Below are 13,030 nucleotides of genomic sequence, written 5' to 3'. Positions count from 1 at the left end.
CCGGCGGTGACCCTCAGCCTGTGCGCGCTGCCTGGAGGAGATTCAGGCCAGGCGGGGACGCGTTGAGAGGAGAGGGGGGAACGCGCTGGCACCTGGGGCAAGGGCAAGGGCAAGGGCAAGGAAGCGGGGCGGGGGCGGCCTCACTTCTGGGAGCCGGGGTCTTGTGAGTGGAGGCTGAGCTGCCTGGGGAGGGGTCCTTGGGGCACTGAGATCTGGTGAATTGTAACGGGTTTGGGGGATCCCCTCTCTTCTTCCCCCACCTTTCAAACTAGGGAGCCTCTGGGGCCTCTGATGCTCGTGGGGAAAAGCCAGTTTGTTTAGGTCCCCTCGTTCACACCCCAAAGCCTGTGAGCTTTGTAGTTAAAAATTGAATCTAGATAGGCCTCCCTCCACCCCATATGGTTGGAAAAGAAGAATTAGAGTAATAGTAAAAGATTTTTTTTTAAAAATTGAAGTTGGCAAACATACATGGATTTGATTGGCTTAAAAATCATCTCTGGGGAGATGGGAAGCATCAGTGTGGCGCTCATGTAATTATTTTTACACATCAAGTATAGTAGCTAGAGTAGCTAACGATCCCACTTTATGCATTGTCAATTGTATTTAAAGATGCATCTGTTTAGTAGGAGAGCATACAGTGGCTTGCTTTTCAGTCAAGGTTCCATGGCAATTTGCCTTAGAAGCAGCAAAAGTTTAATTAAGCCTCTTCTATATAGAAATATCAGCCTCTCCTGTCAGAGATGTACAGTTATGGCATCGTGGGTAATAGATAGATATGGGCGAAATGATGTGCTACGATTTACAAATAACATGATGTTCCCTGTAATACATTTTCCAAATGAAGTTATTATTAAAGTCCATGCTGCAAGTTTAAACCCTATAGATGTTAATATGAGAAGTAAGTGATTTATTTTGAGTAGGAATTTTAGTGTATTTTAGTGTTGATTAAGTTCTTAACATAACATGTTCATACTGTAAATATAATTTTATTATATCTGTATTATTCTTATTAAATTGTTGGTGTAAATCATGGTCCAAAATGTGCTTGTGGCTCCAATAGTTTTTAAACAGGGCTGTCTGGGAAAATATTTCATGATTATTGTGGGAAGATCCTCTTGCAGAACTTTGTTTCCTGTTAAATTGTTAGGGGGAGTAGTGAACTTTTAAACTATTGTTCTGCATCTACCAAAGCAAAACTAAGCTGGGTTTTAGCCAAAGTAATACAAGCAGCTGGTTGCTGCCCTTCACAGACTTAAAACTCATGATCAGAATGAGAATCAACTTGCAACCCAGTTTTAAAGTGTTTTTCTTCTTCTGTTAGTTTGGTTCCTATTGTGCGAGGGTCCAGGCCTGCAAAACACTGAGTTTCCTCAACTCCCATGACAGTTGGCTCATACAATTAATTCCCAAAAATGTTTATTTCTCATCTTTGTCCTAACTTCCTGTTGCATAGGTGCCTCAGTGGCTACTTTTATTGGACCAACTTCTATTCGTGAGAGAGACAAGCTGTCGACCTTACACAGAGCTCTTCTTCAGGTCTGCTGAATTCAAGGCTTTGGCCAATCAGTACATTTAACTGATCGATCATTGATATTTGACATTTTTCTAGTCAGACAATTGTTCTCAATAGCAGGCTCAAAAATCTTAACAAAAATTTAAAATAACAGAAAATCTTACATTTCACTGTTTGTTCACAGCAAGATGTGATCTTGCATTTTAAATTTTGATATTGGTCTTTGAGGAAAATTGAAGGAACTTTCTATTTTTTAAACAACCGAGCTTAAAATGTCAATGATACAGCAATTACTTGCAATTTAACGCTCTTCAAAAACCCTGATCCTGCAATGAGCTCCATCATAGCAGACTCCTGAGCCTACACAGAATTCTGGATGGATCAAGGATCTGCCTGCATGAAGCTCCTTGTGGGACTGAGGCCTTAGTTTGTATTCTGGGGCCAAAACTACCCAAAACATTGCAGCTTCTTTGTTATAGGATTGTTTGTCCAACCATGCAACCCATACTCATCTGAGGAGCCCTACTGAAGCCAGTGGGATCATTTGTGTGGTTAATGATTGCAGAATTGGCCCAGTCAATGCTCATCTACCTATGAAAAATAAATTACACATCCTTGAGATAGTCAAAGATTTTAAGGAGCTCTTTGGTACATATTGCTTGCAAAGCACCATATTTTCATCTTCAGAAAATATTTTGTGTTTGAGTGTTCCTTTAAGCTTCTTTATTATAATAGTGCATAATTAAGATCGTGATTGCTCATTTTTCTATGACTGACAATTTTTAAAATAATAGGACAGCTCTGCAGACTATTATGTATTTGGTAGGCCCTGTACATCTGAACAACTGTCTAATGAATAGAAAATGGTTAGTCCAGACAGGATATTATTGTTGTTGGAGCATGACCATGAGTGGTGCAGAACATTCACATTTACTTAATAGGAGTTAGAGTTGCTCTGTACCTATCAGCATAAGGCTATTAGTGATTTCCAAGATCATGCTGAGATGAATACTGATGTAATACATCCCTCCTTGGGGAAATGAGACACATTCTGCAATTCTTTTGCATCATTAGCTATAAAGTATTATTGTAAGATGAAATGTGTTATCAACTGAAGTTCTCAAGAGAATAGAATAAAGTGCTGTGTGTTGTTATCACACATGAAATGATTGATTGTTCTTAGTATGAAATAACAAATGTCTGTCATTGTGATGTCTAATATCATGTTATAAGTAGCTAACTGGTTTTATGATACTTAATATTTTATATGTATTGTGCACCAAACGGGACAAAAGAAGAAATATTGCAAGACTTAAAAATTGATACTCAGTTGTATAAACTTTTTTAAAACATAAAATAATACTGTTATGCTTGCTTCTAGTTCTTTAGAGTTGAGAACATTTTCTGAACTGTAAAAATCAAATTTCAGGGGTGTAAAGTTACATTATGCACAGGTTATATACCTTACTCACTTGTCTGATTTGTGCAGTTCTATAAAAATAATCATTGATATTTTCTACTTTGTTAAACCATATTTTATAGATGGTTATGGAGCAGCCGCTTTAAATGTGAAACGTGATCCACTGAAATTGAAAAGCACCAGGAGTGAATTTCCTCTAACACTTGGTCGAGATGTATCTGGTGTAATTATGGAATGTGGGCTAAATGTGTCCTATTTCAAACCTGGAGATGAGGTGATGTAACTTGTCTCATTTTTCTAACTTTATGTATGTTGAAAATGTAATATGAAGTCAATTTTTTTCTTTTTCTTTGCAAATAACTTTTTTTTTTCTTGCCTACATGCAGCCTACATGAAAACTGGGTTGCAGTAACTTTTTTTTGAACTTCTATTTGTTTTTTTCCTGTAAAATATTCATATGGGCTAGTTACCCCATTCCTTTATATTTAGGGTCCATTGAATTAGTATATGTTAAAATCCTGAGGTGGGGGTTTCTTATATTAAAAAAATGAAACACCCAAAGCTGCTTCATCTTGATTGAAACTAGAATTTTAACAGGAAATTTCTCTTGGGTAAACCTTTATTATCTTATAATACCAAAAACTCTGACATAGTTGAAGAGCCAGCAAATTTTTGAGCCCCATACAAATCCTTATAAGACTTGCTTTTTACTTTTTTCAGTTTTACTGGAGGAATGTTTTTTCTTTCAGGTATTGTACCAGCTCATGACCTTCCAGTAAGATATGAACTGTTTAATGTAATCTGCTTTCTCCAAAAATTGATATTATACACAGTAAAATACGTCTTAGTTATATGGCCCATCCATGCTTCCATTAATCATTCTTCTGTAGTTTGTTTTATGAGAGCAAATGAAACCTTTTTATAGTGAACTTAGATATAGTGAAACTGATATTCCGTATAATTAATCATAGAATATCAGGGTTGGAAGGGACCCTGCTCAAAGCAGGACCAATCCCCAACTAAATAATCCCAGCCAGGGCTTTGTCAAGCCTGACCTTAAAAACTTCTAAGGAAGGAGATTCTACCACCTTCCTAGGTAATGCATTCCAGTGTTTCACCACCCTCCTAGTGAAAAAGTTTTTCCTAATATCCAACCTAAACCTCCTCCACTGCAACTTGAGACCGTTACTCCTTGTTCTGTCATCTTGTACCACTGAGAACAGTCTAGAGCCATCCTCTTTGGAACCCCCTTTCAGGTAGCTGAAAGCAGCTATCAAATCACCCCTCATTCTTCTCTTCTGCAGACTAAACAATCCCAGTTCCCTTAGCCTCTCCTCATAAGTCATGTGTTCCAGTCCCCTAATCATTTTTGTTGCTCTCCACTGGACTCTTTCCAATTTTTCCACATTCTTCATGTAGTGTGGGGCCCAAAACTGGACACAGTACCCAGATGAGGCCTCACCAATGTCGAATAGAGGGGAATGATCACGTCCCTCAATCTGCTGGCAATGCCGCTACTTATACATCCAAAATGCCATTGGCCTTCTTGGCAACAAGGACACACGGTTGACTCGTATCCAGCTTCTCATTCACTGTAACCCCTAGGTCCTTTTCTGCAGAACTGCTGCCAAGCCATTCGGTCTCTAGTCTGTAGCGGTGCATGGGATTCTTCCGTCCTAAGTGCAGGACTCTGCACTTGTCCTTGTTGAACCTCATCAGTTTTCTTTTGGCCCAATCATCTAATTTGTCTAGATCCCTCTGTATCCTATCCCTACCCTCCAGCGTATCTACCTCTCCTCCCAGTTTAGTGTCATCTGCAAACTTGCTGAGGGTGCAAGCCACACCATCCTCCAGATCATTTATGAAGATATTGAACAAAACCAGCTTGAGAACCGACCCTTGGGGCACTCCACTTGATACTGTCTGCCAACTAGACATGGAGCCATTGATCACTACCCATTGAGCCCGACAATCTAGCCAGCTTTCTATCCACCTTATCGTCCATTCATCCAGCCCATACTTCTTTAACTTGCTGGCAAGAATACTGTGGGAGACCTTGTCAAAAGCTTTGCTAAAGTCAAGGAACAACACGTCCACTGCTTTCCCCTCATCCACAGAGCCAGTTATCTCATCATAGAAGGCAATTAGATTAGTCAGGCATGACTTGCCCTTGGTGAATCCATGCTGACTGGTCCTGATCACTTTCCTCTCCTCGAAGTGCTTCAGAATTGATTCCTTGAGGACCTCCTTCATGATTTTTCCAGGGACTGAGGTGAGGCTGACTGGCCTGTAGTTCCCAGGATCCTCCTCCTTCCCTTTTTTAAAGATGGGCACTACATTAGCCTTTTTTCAGTCGTCCGGGACCTCCCTCAATCGCCATGAGTTTTCAAAGATAATGGCCAATGGCTCTGCAATCACATCCGCCAACTCGTTTAGCACTCTCGGATGCAGCGCATCCGGCCCCATGGACTTGTGCTCGTCCAGCTTTTCTAAATAGTCCCAAACCACTTCTTTCTCCACAGAGGGCTGGTCACCTCCTCCCCATGCTGTTCTGTCCAGTACAGCAGTCTGAGAGCTGATCTTGTTCGAGAAGACAGAGGCAAAAAAAAGCATTGAGTACATTAGCTTTTTCCACATCCTCTGTCATTAGGTTGCCTCCCTCATTCAGTAAGGGGCCCACACTTTCCTTGACTTTCTTCTTGTTCCTAACATACCTGAAGAAACCCTTCCTGTTACTCTTAACATCTCTTGCTACCTGCAACTCCAGGTGTGATTTGCCCTTCCTGATTTCACTCCTCCATGCCCGAGCAATATTTTTATACTCTTCCCTGGTCATTTGTCCAATCTTCCACTTCTTATAAGCTTCTTTTTTGTGTTTTAAGATCAGCAAGGATTTCACTGTTAAGCGAAACTGGTCGCCTGTCATATTTACTATTCTTTCTACACGTCGGGATGGTTTGTCCCTGTAACCTCAATAAGGATTCTTTAAAATACAGCCAGCTCTCCTGGACTCCTTTCCCTCTCATGTTATTCTCCCAGGGGATCCTACCCATCAGTTCCCTGAGGGAATCAAAGTCTGCTTTTCTGAAGTCCAGGGTCCGTATTCTGCTGCTCTCCTTTCTTCCCCGTGTCAGGATCCTGAACTTGACCATCTCATGGTCACTGCCTCCCAGATTCCCATCCACTTTTGCTTCCCCTACTAATTCTTCCCGGATTGTGAGCAGCAGGTCAAGAAGAGTTCTGACCCTAGTTGGTTCCTCCAGCACTTGCACCAGGGGAAATTGTCCCCTACATTTTCCAGAAACTTCGTGGATTGTCTGTGCACCGCTGTATTGCTCTCCCAGCAGATATCAGGGTGATTGAAGTCTCCCATAAGAACCAGGGCCTGCGATCTAGTAACTTCCGTTAGTTGCTGGAAGAAAGCCTCATCCACCTCATCCCCCTGATCCGGTGGTCTATAGCAGACTCCCACCACGACATCACCCTTGTTGCTCACACTTCTAAACTTAATGCAGAGACACTCAGGTTTTTCTACAGTTTCATACCGGAGCTCTGAGCAGTCATATTGCTCTCTTGCATACAATGCAACTCCCCCACCTTTTCCGCCATGCCTGTTCTCCCTGAACAGTTTATATCCATCCATGACAGTACTCCAGTCATGTGAGTTATCCCACCAAGTCTCTGTTATTCCAATCACATCATAATTCCTTGACTGTGCCAGGACTTCCAGTTCTCCCTGCTTGTTTCCCAGGCTTCTTGCATTTATGTATAGGCACTTGAGATAACTTGCTGTTTGTTCTGCTTTCTTAGTATGAGGCTGGAGCCCTCCCCTTTCATGTTCTCCTGCTCATGCTTCCTCTCGGTATCCAACGATCCCACTTACCTGAGGGCTTTGGTCTCCTTCCCCCGGTGAACCTAGTTTAAAGCCCTCCTCACTAGGTTAGCCAGCCTGCTTCTGAAGATGCTCTTCCCTCTCTTCGTTAGGTGAAGCCTGTCTCTGCCTAGCACTCCTCCTTCTTGGAACACCGTCCCATGGTCAAAGAATCCAAAGCCTTCTCTCCGACACCACCTGCGTAGCCATTCGTTGACTTCCATGATTTGACAGTCTCTACTCAGGCCTTTTCCTTCCATGGGGAGGATGGACGAGAACACCACTTGCGCCTCAAACTCCTTTATCCTTCTTCCCAGAGCCACATAGTCCACAGTGATCCGCTCATGGTCATTCTTGGCAGTATCATTGGTGCCCACATGCCTACTTATGGTGCACTGAAGTTTTTCTGGAGGTTGGAAAATGACTTTTATATGATACAATATTAAGAAAATAATAAAAGTTGAAATGTGTCTTTTTCCCTTTCATTTTAGGTATGGGCAGCAATTCCGCCCTGGAAGCAAGGCACTATATCAGAGTTTGTTGTAGCTAGTGGAAATGAGGTAACCATACCAAAATTTCGATATTAAATACAAAAATGTCAGCAGACTTTGTTTCTTCCAAAATCTATGTAAATTGCTTTTGCACAATTTTTTTTTAAATTTTATAGCTTTTTTTTAAAAAAAAATATTTTTCTACTTATGTAGTCAAGATATTTTGAAACATGGAAAATTCAACAGCTGAGATTTAGTATAGCTTGTTTAGTTTGCAGCCTTGTAGTCCACTTGTTGGGTTGAGTTACATCAGTGATTTAAATCCCCAATTTTAATTGTAATTTAAATGAGCAGGCAGGAAATTTTGATTTAAATAATTGATTTTAATCTTGTTTTATATTTGTAGTTTTTAGTAATTTTCCTAAAGGAAGGTTGATTCTCACTGATTGGTAACCATTAAAATGTGTGGATTTACAACTAAACATAGCCTTTAGAGTAAATGTGCTTGTGACAGGTTCTCTCCGGGGTGCCACCTGGAGCTGGGGTACCACTGAGTCCCCCTGATCCACCAGCCTGGGCTCCCTTTACACAGAATTGCTGTGAGAAGCTCTCTCCAGGCTCCAGCCTGCACTTTCACCAGCACATGTACCGGTAGGGACACACCCTGCTACAGGTACATGCAGATGCTGTGATCAGCCTTGCTTGGGAAGGCTCCAGCTAGGGAACTTCCCAGCTACTCGGGCATTCACCTCCTGTGGAATGTAAACCCAAAATTATATTGTCTTGCACTGCACAGAAAATTGTACAGCGTAAGCTCATTAAATTTGCCCTCCCCCCCTCATGTGGAGAGGAATATACAAAAGCTTTCTGTCCCGGGTTATGACTCCCACACACTGGTTTTAGATAAAGCAAAAACATGTTTATTAACTACAAAAGATAGATTGTAAGTGATAGCAAACAGATCAAAGCAGGTTACCTAGCAAATAAACAAAAATGCAAACTAAGCTTAATATGCTAAAGAGATTGGCTGTGAATAGCAGATCCTCACCCGAAGTAGTGATACAAGCAGGCTGCAGATTCTTAAGGGGCAAGCTTCACTTTTTTACAGCTTGGAATCTCCAAGTGTTCCATTCACAAGCTAAAAATCCCTGGGTCTAGCACTTCCCCCAGTTCAGTCTTTGTTCCTCAGGTGTTTCCAGGAGTCTCTTTGGGTGGGGAGTCAGTGAAAAACCAAGATGTCACTCCCCTGCCTTATATTGCTTTTGCAGATGGCAGGAACCGTTTGTTTTAAAACTTGATTCCCAGGCCAGTCAGTGGAAAAATACTGATATCCCAAGATGGAATACAGCACTAGGTGACCTGGTCACATGTCCCAGTAGTGTTAAAGCAGTCTTGACTCGGAGGCTGGTCTGCAATGTCCTCAGGAAGGTCACTAAGTGGGAGATAAACTTCTTCTAAGTTGTTTTCTCTAATGGCCCTTCCTCACCCAGTTTTCAGAATGAAAGCATCTTGTCTAGTAGGCATTCCCCAGGTGTAAACACATTTGTAATACAGATACATAGTATTCCTAATTTCAGATACAAAAGCGATACATGCAAACAAATAGGATAGTCTTATTCATTAAATCATAACCTTTCCAATGATATCTCACATGACTTATCTTGCATAAAATACATCATAATTATGCCATAATCGTATCAGAATATCTCTCTGAAAAATATGGGGTGCAGTGTCATAGAGGTACTATTTTTTGTTGCACATTAGGAGAATAAACTATACATGTATGTTAAGCTATATATTTGTTTAAATTTTATTCAGATTCTAAATTTGTTACATTTTATTTATTTTAACAAATGTGAATGATACATTTTCTTATTTAGTACATGATTAATCTTTTACTTATGATTTGTGTCAAGATCTATTTGCATGGAAACTAGAATCTAGTTAAAAATGCACAAAATCAGCATTAATTTTTTAGTAGTTAATTAAAACTACCTTATAATGCTGAATACATAAGAAAAAAAATTAATTTCAAATGCAGAACATGTTTTAATAAACTGATATATTAACGTCATTGGTGAATTGAATGGATTGTTTCTGGTCACCATGTCCTTCAAGATTCTAGAACTAGAAGATCTCATCCTCTCATACTTAGCTTTTATTCATAGATTGGAAGAGGAAAACAAGCTTTCCCACTTTTTTCAGCTCCCAGCTGTTGTCTTGTCTTTGAATTAACTAGCCATTGTATTGAACTAGTTCAGTAAACTGAAATTAAGAAAATATTCTCTCAGCACCTGACGTCAGTACTCTTGCTGTCAAAAGCTGGGTTAGCAGCTTAGCAAACTCTAGTTCAGCGGTTCTCAAACTGTGGGTTGGGACCCCAAAGTGGGTTGGGACTCCGTTTTAATGGGGTTGCCAGGGATGGTGTTAGACTTGCTGGGGTCCAGGCCGGGGCCAAAGCCAAAACTCAAGCCCCACTGCCCAGGGACAAAGCTAAAGCCTGAGAGTGTCAGACCTAGGTGGCAGGGCTCAGGCTACAGGCCCCAACCTGGTGCTGAGGCCCTTGGGCTTTGGTTTTGGCCCCCACACCTGGGGTGGTGGGGCTTAGGCATTGGTCCCCCCTTCTGGGGTCGTGTAGTACTTTTTTTTTTTTTTTTTTTTTTGTGTCGGAAGGGGGTCATGGTGCAATAAAGTTTGAGAACCCCTGCTCTAGTTCCAGGTTCTGAGCCAGTGATTTCCTCCAGTTCGGAAGTATGACTCTCTCTTTAAAAGTTTTGCAGTAAAAATTTACTGCTTAATATATTTTTTTTATTTAAAGTAAGTGATTTTAACAGATTATAGAAAAAGTTTATTTTTTAAATGAAAAATGTATTTAATGTAAATCAAATTTGAATTTTTTTTATTGAATCCATATTAAAAACTTTAATTTTATCAACCCTGGTAGTCCACAGATATATTATTTATATTATTATTATTGTGATTTAGACATGGCTGATCTTCTATTTAGATCTCTCACAAGCCCAAGTGTCTCAGTCACATGGAAGCTGCCTCCTTACCATATGTCGGTCTAACAGCATGGTCTGCAATAAACCAAATTGGGGGACTGAACCAAGATAATTGCAGTGGGAAACGGTAGGTAACTGGTCCTGCTGCTAATATGTTTTCATTAAGTTTTGTTTGTTTAATTTTTGTATAGAGAGCTCACTGAATTTAAATTTTTAAGATAGGTAAAATAAAAAATGAATGTGGAGAGTCATTCCTATATACACAAAATGGTAAAGCCTTTGAATTTGCAGTAGTATGGTAAAGATACAGAGATGACATATATGGCTGAAAGTTTACTTTCTTAATTCAGGGCCTGAACTGCTAACCTTTATTCTGACAAATAGTCCTATTAATTTCAGTGTGGCTGTTTGCTTAAGTAAAGCTTGTAGAATGAGACCCTCAATTGTTTTGGTGGAGTCAGAGGACTTCTTACCTCACTTCCTTCTGAACAGAAGGAAAATGCAACTGATCTTATAAACACTTACACATGTTCTTAACTCTGCTTATGTGAGTAGTTTGTTAAAATCAATGGGACTACTCACATGAATAAAATTAAGAATGTGCATAATGTTTGCAAGATCTTGACCTTGTAGTTTCTGACCTCCTGTTATTGTGGAGTATTGTGTTTTAATAAAATATATTGCAAAGGACATTGGATTTAATAAAAATCTTTCTTCTATCTTTGGAAGATACTGAAGTAATTGGCTATTGTGTGCCATGGTAAATTTCATTATGAAAATATCAGGCAAATATTTACTATATTTTGAGAAAATAAATTATTCTTTGAAATTGCTTCTGCTCTTGAAACTATTGGTATTATCCTGTAGTAAACAGTAGAACTTTACACTTATCCCCCTCTTTATTTTTTAAATATTTTAAGTCATTTTTCATTTTGGTTAATTTGTTGCATGTAAATGGGATAAATATCATTTAATGAGGTGCCTTTGGGTTTAAAAAACAAAACAAAACTAAAAATACCCTACCTAGGTTACAAACATTACCTAAAAGTGAAAGCTCTTTTAAAAAAAACCTCCTTTATTTATACTGTTTCTTTACTTTTTGCATTTGCTGCAGCTTAAACAATGAAAAAAACTAGTGACTTTTACTTTCACATTCTCAGTCACTGTTAAAATGTTCTGTTACTGCTAATAATGACTCGTATGCACTTATAGATTGCTTTGTAAATAGTTTCCAGTGTATAACATCTGGGTTGCAAATAGCAGGCTGTGGTCAGCCCCTGGGTTGAGGGAAATGAAAAGTTTTTTGACCACTTGTTTTGTTTCTGGAAATGTACTTGGTGCTCTTTGCTTCAGATATGAAACTCTTGTACCATGTACAAAGAAGACCCATGTGTCCTGGAGGCTTTTAGAATAAAAAGAGAACCCTCACCAAAGCTGTACCAAATTTCCACTGAAATATTTTACTTAGGTCACTCTTCAAAAGATGAATTTTCAACTCTTTAGCTGTAGCTTTCTCCAAAAAATCTGTGAGAAAATAGCAAATTTTAAGTTAGAAAGAAAATTGGCAAGGTGTTTGAATGGCAAAATTATGTGCCTGTTTTTTAAACCAAAATGTTGAATTCAACATCTGGACAGTATACTACGATCTTGAATTGCAAAAGCAATTTCCTTCATCCCCAGCATAGTGAGAGGGTTTAAATCAGAAACATCCTTTGCTTGAAGATACTGAAACTTCAATGAAACCACCACGGGGTATCAGATATCTCAGAACTTCAGTCTTTTGAACAAAATAGTCACTGAAATTCTGACTTCAATATTTCTGCACTGAAGTCAGCAGATGGTTCAAAATTTACAATTCCAATTATAGGCCTCAGGTAACACTTTCTTATAAGTCTATGTATTAAAGATTTAATAGAAAGTATCTAGATGAAGTTTATAAAACACCACGATTAGAGTGCTGAGTGCTGTTCTGAGGTCTCGTATCATTAAAACTAGATTATTTTAACAAAATATTCTACAGTGTCTTTAGTAATATACTATGAGGTATTTATTACACACAGGTGTAATGAACGTACACTTGTCAAAATAAATGAAAAACATGTTTTATGATGTAGTAGCTCTGATCTTTATCGTATTTGCTCATTCTCAATATTTGCTATTCTGTAATCTCTTCCAATTATAAATGAAAACTAGCAGAGTCCTGTTCAATTTAACGGTAGCATTCCTAGAAAAGAAATGTATTTTGGTTTAGTACAGCCTCAAAATTATTTTTGCCTTGTCTACTTCATTACATGTTTTTTTTTTTTCCTGTTAAACAGCTATAGAGTTTAATAATGTGACCTACATTCCATGAGTTCTAACATGTCCCAATACTGTAAATACCACCACTTTTAAACAAATATTTTCTCTTAGGTTTACATTGACGATTGATTTTTCTGTAAAGGAAATGTCACAACACAAAACCAATGAAAATTTGGTGCATAAAGTATGGGTCCAAACTTAGGAAGTGCTAACCTTATTCAGTTCATTTGGGGAGAAAGTGTGGAAATAGTGCTTTCTTTAAGTTGTGTTTTGATGAAAATATTATTGGCCTACGGTTCCACTGCTGGATTAGTGGAAAACTTGTATGAACAAGGCAAAGAGCTGCCTTGCTGTACTGGAAGATAGTGTTATTGGCACAGAAGCGTAAGTCGACAGTGTTGCCTCTCATTTTTAGTCAACTGAAAGGTT

At 39.1% G+C, this 13,030-nt stretch overlaps 1 protein-coding gene across 6 annotated transcripts in view; it reads left to right on the top strand.

Annotated features, from left to right (window-relative positions):
• The first annotated feature begins 20 nt into the window (after window positions 1–20).
• RTN4IP1 (reticulon 4 interacting protein 1) overlaps window positions 21–13,030 on the top strand; it is a 42,332-nt gene continuing 29,322 nt past the window's right edge. For all 6 annotated transcript variants that reach the window (XM_043510754.1, XM_043510753.1, XM_038394125.2 and 3 more), the window contains exons 1-4: window positions 21–898; window positions 3,056–3,207; window positions 7,296–7,364; window positions 10,303–10,427. In XM_043510754.1, coding sequence (XP_043366689.1) covers window positions 586–898; window positions 3,056–3,207; window positions 7,296–7,364; window positions 10,303–10,427 — 659 coding nt within the window. In that variant the 5' untranslated portion in view covers window positions 21–585. The remainder of the gene's footprint in view (window positions 899–3,055; window positions 3,208–7,295; window positions 7,365–10,302; window positions 10,428–13,030) is intronic.

Source organism: Dermochelys coriacea, chromosome 3, assembly GCF_009764565.3.
Source record: "Dermochelys coriacea isolate rDerCor1 chromosome 3, rDerCor1.pri.v4, whole genome shotgun sequence".
NCBI lineage: Eukaryota > Metazoa > Chordata > Testudines > Dermochelyidae > Dermochelys > Dermochelys coriacea.
This window is presented reverse-complemented; position numbering and strand designations above follow the sequence as displayed.